The sequence below is a fragment of the Culex pipiens genome, chromosome 2, assembly GCF_016801865.2.
Source record: "Culex pipiens pallens isolate TS chromosome 2, TS_CPP_V2, whole genome shotgun sequence".
NCBI classification, from domain to species: Eukaryota; Metazoa; Arthropoda; class Insecta; order Diptera; family Culicidae; genus Culex; species Culex pipiens.
Window position 1 is genome coordinate 151,597,763 of NC_068938.1, and position 22,359 is coordinate 151,620,121.

Consider the following 22,359-nt stretch of genomic DNA (forward strand, 5'->3'; position numbering starts at 1 on the left):
CCCATTTTCCCTGTCACTAGAAGGTTACCCCGACCGCGCCTGGTGGGAACGGCACAAAAAAAACAGAAAATGTACCGCCAATTTCCGGCAGTCACTCGGCGCGTCTCAATCGCTTTTCCGCCGCAGGCTGTGTGAGACGACGAAGTGAGAGGGGGCCGAAGGTAAGGTGGAAAGCTGATTGTGGGAAAAAGATCTTTAAAGTTGGCAATCGAAACGAAAGCCCCGGGCAGGACGAAAAACATATAAATTCTGTCAATTTTACCGGGGGTGCACTTTTGCTTAGAAAAAGCGACAAACCGGGTGGATGACAAACGGAAATGGCGAAACGGGCCTGCTGTTTGGGAGGGAGAGAGAGGAAAAATTGTCTAATGCAAACACTTGTGGGAGGGGGAAAATAAAGAAAAAGCTCCACGAGAACCAGATTTGATTGCTGCAGCTGCAAAATCAAATAATGCGCAAACTAGGCGTCATAAAAATGTGTAAACGAGTGTCGTTTTCTGCGCTTTTATTTCGTTTGCGTTTTTTGGGTTGTTTTGCTTGGGAGAAAATTATGCATAATTTAGGAAGAAATTGGCCCAGTTTTAGTGACTAGTCAGCATTATTTAAGATGTCATAAAGTGAGTATTGTGAGTTCAAACAGTTAAGTTGATTTTTTTACAGTGAGTTGTTTTGTGCAATTCAATTCTTAATCAGTTTCTATGATGAAAACTTTAAAAAAAAAATCACAAACAGCTGTAAAATTATGAATTGTCACTATAAGCACTTTTTATTCACAGTCTGGAGACTGTGATAACGGAAACAGCTCGTTTGCGTTTCTAACTGTTATTACCGTTGACTTATAAACTCCCCCAAAACGAGCTCCAAATGGCTTCACACTCCACAAACAAAACCCAGCTTTACGACATTCTGACACTCCATCTAATCTGAACGATCTCGAACGAAGTTCCGCCAGTCAGCATAATCACATTCCGCCGTCGTCTATGTAATCCATCTCGTTTTAAACCCAGCTCCAAAACGCATTACAAGTCCTTCACACAGGGATCTCTCGCACAACATTTCGCTTATCATTCCGAAGAGCGCAACATTCAAATCATTAAAAGTGCTCTCCACGTCATGTGTGTACTCTGCTTCTACTTCAAAGCTTCGCCACTACACATGACTTATCCAATTCTCGCAACAAGGTCTTCCTGAAGCTACCTCCACCCTGGCTTCCCTCCCAGTCCGGGAGTGTTATCAGTCGGCAATAATCGCTAGAAGCATAAATATCAAAAGTCTATAGTCATGTTTCCGGGCTAATCTGCCTGCCTTCCACCACCGTCGACGTCAATTTCCCGGACTTCCTCGCGTGTGCCGGTTGCGGAATCCGGCCATTAGGAGAGAAGCTTCCTCATTCTGTACCATCCCCCAGCACCAGCAGTCCTACTCTAACCTCGTTGTTGGATAAGGATCACCGACTGGTGGTGCTGGGGGAGTTTGGGTTGGCAAAATATCATCATCCGTCGGCAGAGAGGAACTGCGGCAAAACACACGGGTCGATGGCGGCGGCGCGTCCCTCGGAATTTATGGGTAACGAAGTAAGTACACATAAACCGATTATCCAAAAACATCAGGTCGCGCAGCACGAGCGGAGGCGAAACCGCGGGGGAGAAAAGTTCTCTGTAAAATAAGAAATTGCTTAAAGTTTAGTATGACGATAAATTTCAAAACTTGTAAAGTGACTTATACACAAAGTTTGCTTATTCAAATTTCTTTTTTTTTAACATATTCCCTGTAAATAGCATAGCATAGCATAGCATAACCTGTAAATAATACTTAAATTCAATTGATAACAAAACATTTCTTGATAATAAAATTTTAAAACTGTTTTTTAAGGTTCAATTTTGTATAAGGCCATAACAAAAAAAACAAATACCAAGCCCTATTTTCCTAATTTTGTACATTTCCAACCTCAACAATTTTCAAAAGGGACTTAAAGGACCCTAATCCGGATCGGATGGAACAAATCTGGCAAAACTCCCGTTCAGTAAGTCCCGAGAAATTCGAGTGAAAAAAAAGTCATGTCGTACAAACATTTGCTCAGAGTTTTATTCTGAGTCAATTCCTAGAAGACATATTGAAAAAGTACAATTTTTCGAGTAATTTTATTGCCTTTCCTCATTTTTTTTACTTTTCTCAGAGATGAAACCATAAAAGTTGAAATGTGTTCCATTATGAACATCACATAATTTTCATTTGACTGCAAAGTTTTTGCCTTCCTCGCCATACTAAGAAATGACTGTAAAATCACTCAAAACATAAACTTTTCAAATGAACCTCCTAGGTATACCTTCACGTATACATATCGACTTATAATTCTAAGCAAATGTGTGTGGGATGTGTGTGGCACTGGCTGGACGGATTTGGTCCGGGTCTGTTTCATTCCGCTTAGTTTGATATAGTCCTTGAAGTTCGGATTGAAACACAATTTTGGTTGATGCAAACAAGTGTATTTTTACATAATCTTGAAAGCTTCATTGTATACATCGTTGGAATGTACAGCGCAATGTTTTAGACACAGAAACCACTTAAAGATGAAATAAAAAAAAGTTTAAAATTAAAAAAAATCTGTTTTCAAGTTTTTTTTTCAAGTCCATTTTTGCCCCCATGTTTTTTTGTAAGAATTAAGACAAAACTTTTAATAGATTTTTCATTGACCTCAAAAAAAATTAATTTTCTATTACTCATAGATCAGTGAAAATAAAGATTGAACTTTATAAAATTTACACATCGTTTTTAAGGACAGTTTACAAAATAATTTGGTATCTTGTATGGTCAAAACAATTTTGTCAAGTGGGTTTTTGGTCATAGAAATAGAATAGAGAAAAAAAATGAACTCATAATTCAAGAATTCCCCTATTTCTGGAGGAATAGCTCCAATTTAATTTCAATTTCGTTGTTTTGAATCTGGTCTTAAATTGCAAATCAATGATTATGATTAAAAAATAAAAATTCACTCAACTACTAATAACTACTAATAATAAATTTCGTCCCATTGTTGCTAAATTTTTTTTTTAATTCGATCTAAAACAAATTGTTTTGTTTTTTAGTTTACCATCTAAGATTTAGACTGAAAGGGATTGTTCAAATATTACGTGCAAGGATTTCCGGGATATCAGTGTTTTGAAAACTCTTAAAACTACTTATTTTCAAAAATAAATTCTTAAAATTTCAGTGTTTTAAACTAATTTTTTGTGTATTTCTTCAATAATACGTAGTTTTGTAAAAATGTTGAGTATTTTACTAATTAAATTCTTTCCAAATGCATGAAAAGTTCCCAATAATTTTATATCCATTTTGTTTAATAAAAACAGAATTTTAGTATTTTTTTCAATTAAACAAAGTTTTGTGAAAAGTTTCGTATTTTTTCAAAAATATGTATTTTTGGGTAAATTTTGAGTTTTTTCAAAAATGTGATAAAATTTGATACCCATACAACAATATCAATAATTTTGAGTATTAGTTCGAGCTACTCTGCATTTTCAAAATACAGGAAATATACGTATTTTTTTGAAAAAGTTTATGTAATTATAATTGCAATGGATAACTGACATCATCCTGATTCCAAACACTATATTTTTTTAGTGCAATGCTTAACCGAAGTAGCTGAACGAATCAAAACCTCTGACATGACCGGGGCATGACTGTAATGTGAAATCTGTTCAAAGTTTTTTTTTAAATTTTTTTCAACGCGAACGAAAACGAAGTTGACTTTATAACTGTCGGCCACCATTGCTAGTACCAACCACTAGTGTCTTCCTTTTTATCTACAAGGACTTTGCCGCCCTGGGCTCCTGAGTGAATGAATGTATGGCACGGAGCGACGGCGCCGAATACCCATATTTACACAAAGATTTTAGAGCGCCCGCCGCGAGTTTCGAACCGGTGACCTCTGGATTGTGAGTCCAGTGCGCGGTCCTATTGATCCACACGGGCGGGACATTTGGGTATTTTGAAATATTTCGTAAACTACATAGTTTTAAATCCTCGATTAGATTATCTATCTAAATTGAAACAAAATGAAATAAAGTTACTGAGAAAAAGACATGATGTATGATGATTGGCAACACTGTCAAGCAATTTTGATACTTAAAGGATTTCATACAAGTAAATCTCAGTAAAATTGTTTTGTGGTGATATAAGCTAACAATTGACTATTTTTTCTAGCTCTTTCAAGGAGATGGTCGCATTTTGTCAAATACTGATTAAGATAGGAAGATAATTGCAGTGAGTTTTTTTTTAAATGTCCAAGAAATTAAATTTATTTTTCGTTTTTTTGAGTGTTTTTGAAACACCCAAAAGCAAAAATTAAACTCCAGATATGAAGATTCCAGCTCCAAAAAAACATTCTTAGGGTGAAGACTCTTGAGTAAGTCTAGTGAGCATGGCAAAGTCCGATTCTTAAAAAGTTTAGTACGAGTAATCATGAAAATATGCTACAATTTCACAGAGAACTCTTCCCAAATAACGAGAGCTTTTGAAGCTTTACGTAACATCGCGCCAAAACATCGTCTCGAAATCCTCCCGTTTGGTGGTGGATTCCACGCAGAGTTCAGCGGGACAAAAACGTCAATGTTTATTTGTGCGTGTCGTGCCGCGTCTGGCCACCATCGCTACGGCTCCGAAAATACGGATCCCTGAGGTTACCTTTCTCAGTGCCTTTTGACGCGAGGAAAAATGCGTTAAAAGTCCTGTCCGGGTCTTAATTGAAGGCGGGACTCATTTGCTGAAAAGTTACAAGTTTTGTCCTGAGGAATGCCCTGGATCACTCTCGTCAACAGCACAGGCCTAAACAGCTGGGACAAATCAGCCGTCACTCGTCGGCGAAACTTTTTTTTTTTAAGACAACAAAATTAACCCTTGTCAAACACAACGGGCGACCGTTATCGTTATCCTTCTTAACAAGTTTTTGGCGGGGGAAGAGGGGGCAGCCGTCAACGGTCAGATAAAAGTTTCCTAAAGGGGAAGAGTTGAGGGGGGCAGGGTCACGAAATTGCCGCAACGAACGGCAATAGTTCCCGACTTCTTATGGCGTGTGGCGACTTTTCCGGCGCGACCCCGGAATCGGCTCCCTGAAAAGTTATGGGTTGTGGAAGGCTTGTCATCGGAATGTTTTGATGGGTTTTCGGGGCAAGACATTTCCCGAACAGAGAAAAATGGAACATGGGTCTGCCCGACGACAGTGTAAATGAAACCACGGGCTTTGTTTCGGGGAGACAAGAAGGCAGCTGGGCGGAAATTATTTGTAATTAAATTTGCGGTCGGCAATTTCCAGGGAAATGGAAATGGACGACCACAATCGGGCAAGCTGGAAGACTTAAATTGGCGGAAATATGTTTGGCAAACAAATCACTGAAGTTTATGGAGAAAAATCTAATAACGAGTTTAGGCTTTTAGAATAAGTTCACTTAATTCAGCTGGAATGAATTTGGAATATGGGTTAGTAAATCTTGAACTCAGTTGGAATAATATCATAAATTTAAACATTCGAGAAGGAATGGTAAGCGATTCTAAACGAGCATTATTCTAAATTTAAATCCTAAACAAACAAAATTCAATATATTCGATGCAACTCCTACGCAAGCAAAACCTTCCAGTAAGAAGACTGATCGAAAAGACACCTTTTTCTTGTGTCAGCATTCCCACAGCACCGAAAGAGCTGTCCTCAGATCTGCCACACCGACACGATGTCAAAGAGATAATCGAGCTCGTTCCACAATTAGCATATATTGAGCAGCAGCCTGCCGAACCAAACCCACTGCTGCACTGAATTGTTTAAACAAGAATCTAATTTATTCATTCACCATATCTTTGGGCTGCCCACCCCCACCTCCACAGCCGAAAGCTCACCCAAGTGAGCTCATCCGGGGAGAGAGCTTTCGCCGAGAATGATATCCCACTTTACCGGAGCAATCTCGGCGAAGTGCACGTTGTCTGCAAGTCTGCAGTCCGATACATGTGCAGACTCCTTGAAGATGGCTCCATGATTCTGTGTGTGTGAAAATATGTGCAAGTGTGTGTGTGAGTGCATTCTTACGGAACGTGACTCTTATTTAATCGGGTCTTTCTGAGTTTAGCTCACACACAATTGAGCGCACAGTAAGAAATTTTCTTTCAAAGTTGCAGAAATGAGGCTCTATTTTATTTTTTCAGTAATATCAAGTACAAACAGGTATTGAAATTTTTTCTGTTATCCCTCCAACGAAAAATTGACATAGGCCAATTCCTAGCATTGTTTACCAAGCAGTCATTTTTTCAAGTTGAACTTTGGATGGATCTGATAAATCTCTTTTATAAGCCCTCTTATCATTAAAAATTAAAATTATACAGGACTTTTAAAAAGGGGATGTTAGGAAGTCATATTGGCCGCCATTTTGAACTGAACATTCCCTGAATACTTTAGAGTATTCCAGACCTTATATTCGAGTTCAGAGACTACAAATTAGTAAAAGTTGACTAGTTGATTGAACTTATAAATCCTTTTATGATGGCTTTTCCATTCAGCCGCCATATTGGACGCCATCTTGAATATCTCGGTTCCCTTTGAGAATTGGGAAAATCAACAGGCAGATCCGGATTCAGGATTCAGTCTATGTCCATCTAAAATTGGCCTGTTACGAGATTTGCGTGTTGCATCGCTATTTTCGGGTGTTGTGCCTTGACTATTGAAAATAATTACGATATTAACAAAAAATAATGGACTGCCACTAATGTTAAATAACAGTCATAATGAGACTTTTTTAGAAAAAGTTTAGAAAAATGTTAATACAACTAGCATTCAAATAATAAATAAGAGTTGAATTCTGTATAAAAAAACTGATTTTCAGGAGATTCTGACAATTGCTGCATTTCGTGACGGGACAACGCGAGCAAAACCCCTTTTTTGAAAAAAATCTGCGTTGTCCCGTCACGGAAAGAAGTATCTGTCAAATCAACAAGATTTGACAGAATTGCTTGATTCAAGAAGCAAAATGATCGTTTTTCTATTTCTAAACAACTGTAGAATTTTTTTAACTCACTTGGAGAGCAGAGTTCTTCACTTTTGTATAAAAAAATCAAAATTATCCATTTTTAGGATGCTGTCCCATCACGTTACATTTTTATCTCTCTTGACTCAAAGCTTGTGTTTTTTTTATGTTTTTTGGAGTGAATCTTGTGGGAAATTTAATGTACTTTCCGAATTTCAATAAATATTGGTAACTTTCCAGGAATTATTTTTTTAGCTTTGTTGGTTTTTTGAAGTCGTACAAGCTAAACGTCTGATTAATCAAATCGTGACAATATCAAATATAATACTTGATGTCAGGTAGTCAAAAGAACCGGAAATGTCTCTAGTTTTCGATTCTGGATCGCAATCCGAGATTGGTAATGAGGTACCGTTTTTCCCGGGTGACCACATCCAGCCAAAAAAATAGATTAGGAGAGCAAAACTTTTTGAAAGTTACCAAAAGTTGCACTAAAACTGATATAGGACAATGTGTTACCTTTCTTGATTGTTTGGCATCAGTTCCGGATATGGCCACCCCTCGAAACCGGTTCCGGTGGACCATTTTCACAAAACTGCCAATTATAGCGTGCGGCATTTGCATTGATAAGTTCAATTAAGTTACTCAAATGATGGTTGGACAAAGTGTGGCCATTTTGGCATGCCCCTGGAGTATTCGGAATCGGGTTCCGGTGGTCCATTTTCAAAAAAAAAACATTATTAAAGCTTGCAGCATGTCAAAAAACATGGGTTTGCATCGATAAGTTCAATCAAGATATCCAAATGACGATTTGACCAAATATGACCATTTTGGCATGCCCCAGGAGTATCCGGAATCCGGTTCCGGTGGACCATTTTTACAAAACGATCAAGTATAGCTTAGGACATGTCAAAGAACATGGTTTTGCATCGATAAGTTCAATTAAGTTAGCCAAATGATGGTTGAACCAAGTATGATCATTTTGGCGGGATCCAGTCCCGGTGGGCCTTTCTCACAAAACTGCCAAGTTTAGCTTGCGGCTTTTCAAAAAAAAACATGGTTTACAACGGTTAGTTTAATGATGGTTGGAACTGGTGTGGCTATTTTGGAATAAGACTAGAATATCCGAAATCCGATTTCAACTGTTCAGTTTAACAGATCTGCCAAATTTAGTTTGCGGCATGACAAGGAACATACACAGAAAAAAATGGTAATATTCATCAGTTTTTGATTTGAATTTTCATCAGTTTTTGATTAATATTCAACAGGTTCACAATTTTTCTCATTTTTCATGTAATAATACTCAAAAAAAGAGGTAATATTCAACCTACCAAATTATCAACATTCCAAAATTCTACTTTTTTTTCTGTGTAGTTTTTATCGGTAAATTCATCGTTAAATTCTTGTAGACCAAGTGTGGCCTTTGTGAGATCACCATGGAATATCCACAATCCGGTTCCATTTGACCTTTTTTATAATGTGGCGACTATGAGGCCATCCATACACCACATGGACACCTTAGAGGGCTGGGGGGTTTGGCGATTGTCCACGCTCCATACAAAAAAAATCGAGCATCCATGTTTACATAAAAGTCCCATTGACACCAAATTTTAAAAACATCACCATTTCAGGCTGCGAATTATTGAAAAACACGCCTTTTTTTCGAATGTTCAAAAATAGAAGAGTTCGTACGCCCCTCCGTCTCGAGATGTAAAACATGGACCTCAATTTCGAAGGAAATGGTTTGGTTGGTGTAGAATGACCCATTTAGTTTGTGATTTTGATTGTAATGTAGAAAACATAGTAGAACTATGTTTTAAACTTATGTTCAAAGTATTGAAAAAAGACGTTTAATTTAATGTTGTAGGCAACGAAACATTTATTATGTTCAACTTGATGTCAGAGCAACTAGTAGAAATCATTTATCATGTTATCGTCATAAAATGGTAGATCGAACCACTGCCACTCACGTGATGCCGAACTGTTGACGACATATCGAACGCATCGTCGCAGAAAAAGCCTGAAAATTAAACAAATGTAAATATACCAATGAAAATTATTTAAAAAAAATCACTCACATATTCTTCTTCTCGCCACAATCCACAATCGGATACTGCTTCTTGTAGCACTTGTCCCTCACAGCAAAGTAAAAACTGCCCAGCCTGTTCGACAGCGTAGTGTTTATCTTCTTCAGGCACTGCTGAAAGTCTCGGTCACACTTGCAGTGCAGCCGCGTGAAATAATCGTCGTTCGTCAATCCGTACTTCATCTCTCCAGCCGGGATATTGTCGCAGTGATCGTGATCACGGCAGCACTTGTCCTCCTCCTCGTGCTTGCCCAGATCCTCGTAGTCATCGGCCGTGTTTCCGGGACCGCACCATTTGGTACCTTGTGAAAATAATATGTTGGAATTTCGGATTAAACAAAATTACCAAACTAACCTGGCAACGTCAAGTTGATCCTCTCAACAGTGCGATTCGAGCGCGGTTCTTCACTGTTGTTTTCCGAAATTTCGTTAGCTTCCGAATCAAACGGTTCAAAGTTCCTCAACACTTGCCTAGCGGATCCATTCCCAATGAGAACGAAACTCCAAACTATTGGTAAAATACTTAAAATTAACATTTCTTCAAACTTTTGCTAACAATCCGTTGGAATGCCACGTGGTCGATTCCACTTGAGTGAGTTCCAGAACTAATGACGGACTCGACGGAACTTGAGCATTTATACATACTGGAAGAATTGGCCACCTACGGGAACGATCGTTGGAGTTCTGCACCCTAGGTTGAAGCATCGTTATCAAGGTTTGGCGAACCCCGTTTGAAGACATCTCACGCTGGGTGAAACAATTGAGGAGCCACATGTAGAATGCAAAATAATTCGCTAACTAGGTAGAACGCGATAGTTGGTTTTTGAAACCAAAAATGCTCCATAGTGCTCAATACTAAATGAAATGCTGAAATTTTTGGTGAACTTTTAGAGGTTAAACTTTTGGTCATTGTCAAGGATGGTAACCAGTTTGTATCAGTCGATTGCCCTCAAAAACTATTTCTTCGCATCTAGGCGGGCTTCAGTACCTATATAAATTCACCAAAAATCAATTTTCCAACTACAATTTTTGATCTTTGAAAAGCATTGGAAAAAGAACTCATATAATTTTCGAAGAGAAATTGAAGCTTGATTTTTTTTTTTGTAATTTTGCCAATGTTTTTGAAAATGTGAAACGTAAACACCTTGTCATTGAACGCAATGCTTGCTCAAGGCGTATCAAAACCTTACGACTCCAAGCGAAATTTATTTGGAGATACCTTGGAGAATTTCCCTTATCCTCTTAGAAAATGGAGCACCAACTTTGTTTCCCCCCTACGCGGTGGAGTTAGAAGCGACTGGTTTGGAGGATCTCCTCAGTTGGAAAAGTTGTTATTTCTAATTATACATTTCATGGAAAACCAGATTGAGGAATCAATTTATATACATGACGAGATCCAGTCTGCGATCCACCAAAATCAATGACTTCAAGCGAAGCGAAAATATTTGTTTCTGATCATTCAAATTACAGTTTGTTTAATTTTATAATATTGAAAATTGGATTATTAGTTGTTGGGATATCAGTAGGGCTAGTGATTTTTCGCGATTTCACGGAAGCCGCGTAATTCGTGAAATTAGACCCAGGCCGTGAAATTTGGGAACAACCGTGAAATGCCGCGAAATTTCACATATTCAATTGATAAATCGCTACTCAATGCATTTAAGCTTTTTTTTTTAATTCTAGCATTTTACAAGAATTCTAACAAGTATTTGAAAAGCAGTTTACAAATAAAAAAGTTTTTCACATCAGATCTACAACTATTTTTTGAAAATATTGTTCATTAGTAAGGCTACCAACTCTTTCTGAGCAAAAATCCGTACACTTTGCCGATATGACACCATGGTACAGTAGTTGTTCGGTAACTAAGCTGAGAACGTAGCCCAGTCACCGAATGTTGCTCGTTAACTGGGCTGAACAAAAAATAACGAGGGGACCACCGATGAATAATATTTTCCAGATGAAATATAAAAATAAAAGTCACTCAAATTTATTTACAATTCTTACTTTTCATATTTCTTTAATTGTAGCTTGAAATTAATCAAAAGTTTGAAAAAAGTTTTTTTTTATTTATTGAATATGATTTTTGCATCCATTAACCCCTCGGTCATTTTGGTTTTTTGACGTTTGTCTGCTTTTTAACTAGGCTACGGCCCAGTTATCGAGCGCCCAGTTAAAAAGCAGCCCAGTTGAATAACGCCCAGTTACCGAACAACTACTGTATAACAAAAGCTGTCAAGGAATTATTTAGATAAATTAAATTAAATAAATTTGAGAATTACAAAGTTAAAACTGTGTCGTTTTTACAGCTAACAAATTTCACAAAATGCTATCAGAGTGCTTATGACTTGCACGTTTAAAAGTATTCATAAAATAGACCGTAATTTGAATCAAATCATTATGGCCTTCATTTTTTTTTTTTTTTTTGTTAAACGTTAAAATTTTTACGAAATGTCAAGTTTGCTTTTACGAATGATATCGTTCTCAGTGTTTTCACGAACACTTTTCCAGAGTTTTTTATTTATTGAAAAGGTCCTATAACATGTGAAACACATCAGTTTATAGGACCTTTAAAAATAACTCTAGATTTGTTAATTCAAATGTTCAAAGGTTTTCACAAGTTTTAGAAAGCCTTTGGATTTTTTAATGGATAAATATATTAAGTAAGGAATGTCTAAAAGAACAATTCTAGAGTGTTTTTTTTTAAAGGTCAGGTCATTAACATATGAAAGAAAAAAAAATAAATAAATAATCAAGTTTGAATTGAGAAAAATCCGGAAAACTCTCCCTGTTTAAATCAAACTCACAGGTCAATAAACATGTCTAATTATCAAAAGCTTTGACCTGATCAAAAAAGCATTTCAATGTTCAAAAATTGTTAAAATTCCATACAAATCCGTATTATGCGTGAAATTCTCTACAAAAATTCCGGCCTGTTAAAAACCCGCGAAGAGTGTGGAAAATCCGTATGGTAAATAAAAAATCTGTACAGTTGGTAGCTTTATTCATTAATATATTTAAAAAAAAAATGTGAAAAGTTTCTTTATTCCACAAAATTCCAAACAAATTTTAAAAGAACATAAATCAGAACTTCTCTGAAAGAAAACGCAAAAAATTGCTTTTTATTTTTATTTTTTTTAATTTATTTTAATTTATTTATTATTTTTTTTTTCTTAAACGATATTAAACAACGATGAAAAAATTGCATTTTAATATTTTGAATATAAATTATGTGTTTTAATCAAATTGAATAGTAAAATAATACAAATATTTGTTAACCAATTTACAATCTATTATATTTTTTCTTGAATTATCAATAAATGTTAAAATTGCTTGTAATGAAATTTTGCTTGAACTTTATTAAAATACTGAAATTTTTCTATTGTTGAAATTAAGGAAAACATAAAAAAAAACCCTTTCTTGCACTTATTTTAATGATTCTAGTTATGATGAATTAGAGGTTCAGAACGTGCTTTGTTTTGGAGGTATTTAATCAAATAAATTTAATAGAATCTCAATAAAATTGAAACAGCCAAATCATAAATTCTTGACTTTTTTTTTATTTGGTCCTATAAACAAATGTTAACGTTGAGTGTATCCCTTTTACAATTTATAATTTTGCTAAAAGAATAATTTTTTACGTTTATTTTGAGCAGTTTTTAGAGTACCGTGAAATTTAATTGGCATGCCGCGTAATTTCGTTTTTTTGACGTGAAAAATCACTAGCGCTAGTTATCAGCATTAGTAAAAATGGTTAATCTTTGAGTCAATTCAGCAAAACTTAAGTTTTTTTTATAAGGAGAATGTATGTCAACAATTTTTTTTTTCAATTTTCCAATCAATTTAAACGCCAAAACGGTTTAAATTGCAAAGAAATAAAATAGATCTGCCTGACACAACTCAAGAATGATTTAAGGCTGATTTTTGAAAACTACGTAAATTGCACTGATTTTTCACCGTGCCCTGCACAGACATTAGGAGACTGCTTGAGTTAGAATCACATCGAGCGTTAAACACGAGACCAGGTTATCTGTGACACGATAGAGAGAAGTTCTTCACCATGATAGCATAACATCCCCAGACTTCAGAGAGATAGAGAGTGAACAGAACTGTCACCGGATCCTTGTAAAAACTCAGCATCCGGAGACAAGGGGATGATGGATGAGTGATGGCTAACAGACAGTTTCAATTTGCCGGCTGTCATGATTCTAATGGCCCCTGCCGCATGCTAATTTATTCCGATTTCCACTTTGGGAAATTTCCTTTCCAGCAGCGAGGAGCGTCATTATCCTGTGAAAATAAAGCAAAAGATATTTGAAAAAAAAAAGTCGAGCAAGAAAAGCAGAACAATTTAAATGTATGTTCAACCTACATTATCCAGTTATCTCGGTGTATGTCGTTCGGAGATTATTTGAGATTTCTTCTTGCGAAAAAGTTGTCTTAGTTTTTTTCCTTCCTCTCCATGTCACAGATAAACTGCTCATGCAAATCGTATTACTCATACCGGGGACGACGGGAAGGAATGTGAAATCTCGCCGGAAATGTAGATCATTTGGTGCACATACACACTCGCATACCCCAAGAGCAGACCATTTCGGAACACGACGTGAGGTTATGTCTCCTGAAGACACTTCTATCTATAACCGTATCGCGCTCCGTTTGACTCCGTATGGGGATAAGCTTTCCCGGGCAGATAGAGGGAAAAATACGAGGAAAAATCCTTGGTCCTGGAAAATTTCAACACACACACACACACGCGCGCGACGAGCGGGAAGGGAAAGAGTGTTCATTCATAGTCACACGCTCAGCTGCCTTCGAATGGAATAGTTCAACATCCGTATTATGGATGCTGGTTCTTTGGGGAAGAGCAGCGGAAGTTGCTGCTGGCGAAAGGAGTATCCTGGGTGGAAATCTTCTCTGTGTAAACGTGGAAAAAGGGAAATGTAAAGACTTGCTTCAAGAGTTGAACTCTCCAAGTATTTACATTTCAATTTGCGAGCATTTTTGATTTCGTGTATTTTAAAGGTACTCTTTTACAGCACGACTTTCAATTTTGATAAGGTTTACATGCATTTTATGTTCAGAATCAGAATCAAGAATATTTGATTTTTGGATCAGCAATTTTTGTGATTACTTCAAAAGTTACAAATATTTTACTGATACAATTTTATTTTGAAAATAAATTTTTATATTAAGGTTAATTTTATTCGTTTAAAATCTATCTTATATTCTAAAGGGGCACAGCAACAAAGGAAGATGTTTTCTTCTTATATTGCTATACGGTTTCAATCCTGTATCAAGAAGGTTTTTTTTAATTGGCAAACTTTGTTGTAGAATATTTTTAAGCAGTATTTTAAGTAGGTTTAGTGATTTTTCACGCAAAAAGTTATAAATTTCACGGGGATCTAATTTCAAAACATCAAATTTCTCGGAAATTTCACGGAGCGTGAAAAATTTAAAATAACTCTGAAAATCTCATGTCAAAATTACAGAAACTACTATTTCCAAAAAAGTTTCCACACTTCTATTTTATCTTTTAGCATTTTATTGAATTTCACATCAGATCAATATCTGCAACACTTTGCCCAGTTAAAAATATTTTTCAAGGTTTTCTTCTCACTTTTCACAAACTAAATTCGAAAACAATAGGCAAAAATAATTTAATCTGTAAAGAAATCTTTAAAATGTTATTCAGAATCAGGAAACACGGGAATTATTACTCAAAAAAAATCAAATATCGTGAAAATGGAACAGGACTCATGAAAACTCTGAAAAGTTTTAAAATGTGGTTTTAAAGATCAAAAATACTGTTCTCAATCTTGAACAAAACAATTGATAAATTACACGTGATTTCACGGAAATCTCAAAATTTCACGAATTTCACGCTGTCCGTGAAGTTGTGAGAGTTCACTAAACCTTATTTTAAGGAATGAATCAAAAACTTTTTCGCTAGTACCTGTAATTTTAAGGATACTATAATATGTATCCCAATAAATTCTTCATTTACGGGTAGATCTCTACCAACTCACAGGAAATCGGGAAAAGTTACCCCGACCCCTCATCGATTTGCGTGAAACTTTGTCCTAATGGGTAACTTTTGCCCCTGATCAAGAATCCGAGGTCCGTTTTTTGATATCTCGTGACGGAGGGGCGGTACGACCCCTTCCATTTTTGAACATGCGAAAAAAGAGGTGTTTTTCAAATTTGCAGCCTGAAATGGTGATGAGATAAAAACTCGGTGTCAAAGGGACTTTTATGTAAAATTAGACGCCCGATTTAATGGCATACTCAGAATTCCGAAAAAACGTAATTTTCTTCGAAAAAAACACTGAAAAAGTTTTTAAAAATCAGTCATTTTTAGTAACTTAACTGTAAAAAAGTTTGGAACATGTCATTTTAAGGGAAATGTAATGTACTTTTCAAATCTACATTAAACTAGAAGGGTCATTTTTTATTTAGAACAAAAATTTTTATTTTAAAATTTCGTGTTTTTTCTAACTTTATTTTTTAGAGTGTAATAACGTTCTACAAAATTGTAGAGCAGACAATAACAAATATTTAATATATAAACATAAGGGGAGTGCTTATAAACATCACGAGTTATCGTGATTTTACGAAAAAAAAAGTTTTGAAAAAGTTGGTCGTCGTCGATCATGCCCGTTCATGGTCACCCACGACAGACACGGACGACGAAACAAAAAGAAACGCAAAAAGTATCTTTTTCAAAACTTTTTTTTGTAGAATCGCGATAACTCGTGATGTTTATAAGCAAACCCCTTATGTTTATATATCAAATTTTTGTAATTGTCTGCTCTACAACTTTGTAGAACATTGTTATACTCTAAAAAATAACTCTGCAAAGTTAGAAAAAACACGAAATTTTAAAATGAAAAATTTTGTTCTAAATGAAAAAATTACCCTTCCTGGTCAATGTAGATTCGAAAAGTACATTAAATTTCCCATAAAATGACATGTTCCAAAAAAATGTACAGTTAAGTAACGGAAAATGCCAGAGTTTTTAAAACTTTTTTAGTGTTTTTTTTTTCGATGAAAAATACGTTTTTTCGGAATTCTGAGTACGCCATCAAATCGGGCGTCTAATTTTACATAAAAGTCCCTTTGACACCAAATTTCTATCTCATCACCGTTTCAGGCTGCAAATTATTGAAAAACACCTCTTTTTCCGCATGTTCAAAAATGAAAGGGGTCGTACCGCCCCTCCGTCACGAGATATCAAATCGATGAGGGGTCGGGGCAACTGCTGTGTGAGCTGGTGGAGAATTACCCATACATATTTAACAGATCTTACACGTTTTATCTGAACTAAATTGAAAAAATGTAAAGCATTATTCTCTATTTTTTTAACATAAAGATTCAGAAAATTCTAGAAACATGAAAAAACGTTGTACTTTTTAATTTCATTTTCAAAACTGATCTGTTCAGATATTTTTTGAATTTTGTAAATCATATCATATTTTCCTTATTAAAAAAGCAAACTGAGAACAATAAGGCCACAGCAAATATGTTTTGGAAAAAAGTGATGAAAAATTATAAAATAATTAGGCTCAAGGTCGAGGATTAACGACTTATATTAATTTTTACACAAAAGAAACTTTTTTTTTCAATACCGTTTATGCATAATTGCACAGATTTTGAAAAATCAAATGCTTGAAAAATTTGCCCAAATAAGCTTAAAAATTAAAAATATGATGAAAAATATTCTAAAGTGCATGTAGATAAAACAATTTAGTTTTCATAAAATTTTGATGATATTATGGAAATGAAAATGTTTGCCTTCTGACTTTTACAAATTAATTAATGTGGGCCATCCCAAAAAATTAGGGGCAATATTTTTTTTAATCTTAAAATTTATAATGGAAATTCAAGTACAATCAGCTAGAATCATTTAGAATCAGTTTTAGCATGTTTAGGTTTATTCAAAAATCTCCTGAATTTTTGAAATTTTTCGATATACAGCCACGATTTTTTTTTTTTGCTAAAATCCGTTGACCCCGCCAGAGCCGAAGGACAAACACTTTGAAAAAAATATTTGCATCGGCCTTATCTAGGGGAAATATACCCATTTTAATCACTCTAAGCCATTCGACCGATTCTCATCACTTTTGCCGTTTTCCGCTATTAAATCAAAATTTTCAGATGTATTAACAATGGAGAGTTGCTTGCTCACTTTTATTTGAGCTATTTATTACATTGGAACAGTCAAAAACACTTTATGGAAGCTGTAATTCATGATCAAAGTGCTGATAGGCCGATAATAGAAATAGGCTGAGAAAGGGTATAATTCCCCTACGTTTTCACCAATCGACTTTTCTTATTTTTTTTTAAATTGAACGAAGCTTAGCAAGAGAGAAAGGATTTTCTGATCGATTTGAATTTTTTTCGGCAAAGGAAAAAATAGGTACACGATTTTTTATAGCTTTTTATCACTAAAATTTGAATTCGCGAAATACTAATTATTAAATTATTATTAAAGTGTCCACGTGGTTTATGGATGGATCCGACGGAATGTTGAAAAATGCATTTTGATATTTAATAGGCATGGCTTATTAAAATTTGACTAAAATCGGGTTGCGGAAATATCTAATTTGATGTTAAAAAATCAAGAAAATGAAAAAAACGAAAAAAAATATTTGTTCTTGATTCGACTATCTAAAGTCCCATACATACCTTCGGCTAATCGAATTTCGGGTAATCGAAACTTCGGATGATCGAGGCTTCAGATATCAAGCCTAGACTGTATCATTTTAAGATGCAAAATTAAATTTGCTATCGGAAATGACTTCACAATTTTTTAAACAATTTCGTATTTCGTATTTTTTTCGTATTTTGTACGGATCAGTTCAATACATCCAATCAACCTTAAACCACACATTTGAATAACATTTCCCCCTATTATCATCCCAATATTATCCATCCTGACCTGCAGCGTTCCCAAAAATTCAAATTCATCTCGGAAATTTCCCACAGCATCCCGGCAAATGCTCGGCCGCACCGTTTAAACTTCTCTCATTATCAATTCCTTGTCTTCTGTGTTTCTTCCAGGTTTCTCCTCCCCATTGTCTCTCCTGCACCGGAAATGGCTAGATAAACATTTCACTCTAAAAGATACAACACCACACTCCGGCCGGCTGGCTGGCCAAACTGTGAGTATGCGACCATCTTCCCAGACCGTCTTCCTGCGGCAAAGTTTTGCTCCACAGCACACTTCCGAATTTAATTTGAATTTATTTTGTCCCTCTGCCAAGAGATCACCAGTCCTCTTCCTCCTCCAACAACTTTAGCAACTGCACTCGAAAATTTATCCTTTATGGCGGTATAATGTCCTACACAAAACAACTGCGCGAGAGAGAGAGGGAATCCCTGCATCGCCACATCCGGCACGTCCAACTTCCCCACCCTTTCATAGTGCACGTGGCTCCTTCAAAGCGGGCGAGAGCAAAATAAACTTTATCGTCTTCGGTCCGGGTTTAAGTGAGCGAAAGCTCGTTCGTCTCGTTCAGGAAACTTTCCTGCTGCTGCTGCTCCTCCTCCCTAGGTGATAGTGAGATAATTGTAAGAAAAGCACTTACCTGGGCCAACTACAACACTCGGCGAGCACCACTCTCTTCTTCAAGATATTCCAGTTCCAGGAGTACTCTTGTGCGAAATTGGTTTCATGAACTTCGGAGCGGAGGGCTCGTGTGTGGATACTTATTAGCTGGATTTAATCGTGTTAAAATGTAATCGATTGAGTAAGAAGATTTGCTTCAACTTCATCTGGAAAAAGTTGTTAATGGGAAAACATTGGAATTGATTTAAACCACGATTGAAGAATAAAAACATGAAAATCTAGAAAGATCCACTTCATTTTAGGCCATTCAAATGTACGAACCCGAGCAGACGGAAATAACTTGGGAAGGTCAGTTTTTGATATTGTGAGAAGATCGAAATATGTTATTGGGATGATCGGATTAGTTGTTAAAATAACAAAAATCAATAACAAAGATTTGTTCGAAGAATAACTTAAACTAATATTATGTTGTTATTGCAATAACAAACCAATAACACAGAAGGAATCATTAAGGAATAACAAGAGTTGTTATTTTGTGCGGAGAGGTGGAGCAGCATAATAACAAAAAATGTTATTGAACTGGTATGTCTCCATAACAAAAAAAGTTATTGTTTTGGTTTATTTGCCATTTGCAAATAAACCTGCAGTTGCCATAACTCCTCTGTACTAGTCAGGGCTGCAGAGTCGGGTACCTCCAAGCGACTTTGAATCCATACTTTGAAGACAACTCCGACTCTGGATGCAGGATATGACGTCAACGACGACTTTAGCTCTCCAAAAATACCCGACTTCACAGATTCCGACTCCAAGTAAAAGTTGCTGGAAATTAGATGAATCCGATGCAGTCTCCGAGGTCACACTCCAGCTCGAACTTCAACGTCAGCTCCGACTTCCTAGCTCTGTGAAAATAATAACAGTTTTTGTTATTCACACTTCAAAAATTCTCAATAAATAAATCAATTCCTTTAGGGAATATAACAAAATAAAATAAAAGAACTCTCAAAAGTTAATTTATCGGATTAATTTTAGCTTGAAACCCCATTCCATGGTGAAATAATGACCCCGATGAAATTGGTCAAAATTATTTCATAGTTCTAGCCAATTTTAGTAAAATCCCTTAGGGGGTATATCAAATAATTAAAAAAATCAACTTTCAAAATTTCAACTTTTTAGAATAATTTTAGCTTAAGGACCCCATTTCATGGCCAAAATAATGACCCTGACGAAATTGGTAAAAATTATCCCATAGTTCTAACCATTCTAAACAAAGTCCTTTAGGGGGTATATCAAATAATTAAAAAAATCAACTTTCAAAATTTCAACTTTTTAGAATAATTTTAGCCAAAATAATGACCCCGACGAAATTGGTCAAAATTATCCCATAGTTCTAACCATTTTTAACTAAGTCCTTTACTGCCGCTCTAATCGTGTCCGTCCCATATGTAAAAACAGCAAGCCGAGAAAAACGCATGTCAAGTTTTTCCCGCCCATAAGGCTACGTGTTAGAATTTCACGAAAAAGTGGATTTTCTCCGGTTTTCTAAAACAAAGTACTAAATTTTATTAGGTTTTCTGATAGTTTACATGATTTTGAACCAAACTGCATCATTACCTCAAAATTACATATGGGACGGACTTGATTTGAGCGGCAGTTTAGGGGGTATATCAAATAATTAAAAAAATCAACTTTCAAAATTTCAACTTTTTAGAATAATTTTAGCTTAAGGACCCCATTTCATGGCCAAAATAATGATCCCGACGAAATTGGTAAAAATTATCCCATAGTTCTAGCCAATTTTAACAAAGTCCCTTAGGGGGTATATCAAATAATTAAAAAAATCAACTTTCAAAATTTCAACTTTTTAGAATAATTTTAGCTTAAGGACCCCATTTCATGGCCAAAATAATGATCCCGACGAAATTGGTAAAAATTATCCCATAGTTCTAGCCAATTTTAACAAAGTCCCTTAGGGGGTATATCAAATAATTTAAAAAATCAACTTTCAAAATTTCAACTTTTTAGAATAATTTTAGCTTAAGGACCCCATTTCATGGCCAAAATAATGACCCCAACGAAATTGGTCAAAATTATCCCATAGTTCTAGCCAATTTTAGCAAAGTCCCTTAGGGGGTATATCAAATAATTAAAAAAATCAACTTTCAAAATTTCAACTTTTTAGAATAATTTTAGCTTAAGGACCCCATTTCATGACCAAAATAATGACCCCGACGAAATTGGTCAAAATTATCCCATAGTTCTAGCCAATTTTAACAAAGTCCCTTAGGGGGTATATCAAATAATTAAAAAAATCAACTTTCAAAATTTCAACTTTTTAGAATAATTTTAGCTTAAGGACCCCATTTCATGGCCAAAATAATGACCCCAACGAAATTGGTCAAAATTATCCCATAGTTCTAGCCAATTTTAACAAAGTCCCTTAGGGGGTATATCAAATAATTAAAAAAATCAACTTTCAAAATTTCAACTTTTTAGAATAATTTTAGCTTAAGGACCCCATTTCATGACCAAAATAATGACCCCAACGAAATTGGTCAAAATTATCCCATAGTTCTAGCCAATTTTAACAAAGTCCCTTAGGGGGTATATCAAATAATTAAAAAAATCAACTTTCAAAATTTCAACTTTTTAGAATAATTTTAGCTTAAGGACCCCATTTCATGGCCAAAATAATGATCCCGACGAAATTGGTAAAAATTATCCCATAGTTCTAGCCAATTTTAACAAAGTCCCTTAGGGGGTATATCAAATAATTTAAAAAATCAACTTTCAAAATTTCAACTTTTTAGAATAATTTTAGCTTAAGGACCCCATTTCATGGCCAAAATAATGACCCCAACGAAATTGGTCAAAATTATCCCATAGTTCTAGCCAATTTTAGCAAAGTCCCTTAGGGGGTATATCAAATAATTTAAAAAATCAACTTTCAAAATTCCAACTTTTTAGAATAATTTTAGCTTAAGGACCCCATTTCATGACCAAAATAATGACCCCAACGAAATTGGTCAAAATTATCCCATAGTTCTAGCCAATTTTAGCAAAGTCCCTTAGGGGGTATATCAAATAATTAAAAAAATCAACTTTCAAAATTTCAACTTTTTAGAATAATTTTAGCTTAAGGACCCCATTTCATGACCAAAATAATGACCCCGACGAAATTGGTCAAAATTATCCCATAGTTCTAGCCAATTTTAACAAAGTCCCTTAGGGGGTATATCAAATAATTTAAAAAATCAACTTTCAAAATTTCAACTTTTTAGAATAATTTTAGCTTAAGGACCCCATTTCATGACCAAAATAATGACCCCGACGAAATTGGTCAAAATTATCCCATAGTTCTAGCCAATTTTAACAAAGTCCCTTAGGGGGTATATCAAATAATTTAAAAAATCAACTTTCAAAATTTCAACTTTTTAGAATAATTTTAGCTTAAGGACCCCATTTCATGACCAAAATAATGACCCCGACGAAATTGGTCAAAATTATCCCATAGTTCTAGCCAATTTTAACAAAGTCCCTTAGGGGGTATACTGCCCCTGATCGCATAAATGTCCCATATGCATTTTTATCGATTTCGAGTTATTGATGCAGTTTGGTTAAAAATTGTGTGCTCTTTCAAAAGAGCCTATAACTTCCAGTACTTTGTTCTAGAAATCAGGAGGAAATCCAGTTTTTTCGCGAAAACT

General features: G+C 35.3%; 1 protein-coding gene across 1 annotated transcript; it reads right to left on the reverse strand.

Moving 5' to 3' along the window:
* Positions 1-8,850: 8,850 nt before the first annotated feature.
* Positions 8,851-9,677, reverse strand: LOC120420416 (phospholipase A2-like). Its single transcript, XM_039583435.2, has 3 exons — positions 9,443-9,677; positions 9,080-9,389; positions 8,851-9,021 (listed from the first exon to the last, which is right to left on the reverse strand). Exons 1-3 carry the CDS (start codon positions 9,621-9,623, stop codon positions 8,910-8,912), a joined length of 603 nt encoding a protein of 200 aa, XP_039439369.1. The 5' UTR covers positions 9,624-9,677; the 3' UTR covers positions 8,851-8,909.
* Between the last annotated feature and the right edge of the window lie 12,682 nt (positions 9,678-22,359).

Coding starts and splice junctions, on each gene's coding strand:
- LOC120420416 (XM_039583435.2), bottom strand. CDS start 9,623: ATGTTAATTTTAAGTATTTTACCAATAGTTTGGAGTTTCGTTCTCATT. Junction 9,390..9,442: donor GATCAACTTGACGTTGCCAG/GTTAGTTTGGTA, acceptor TATTTTCACAAG/GTACCAAATGGTGCGGTCCC. Junction 9,022..9,079: donor TGTGGCGAGAAGAAGAATAT/GTGAGTGATTTT, acceptor TTTAATTTTCAG/GCTTTTTCTGCGACGATGCG.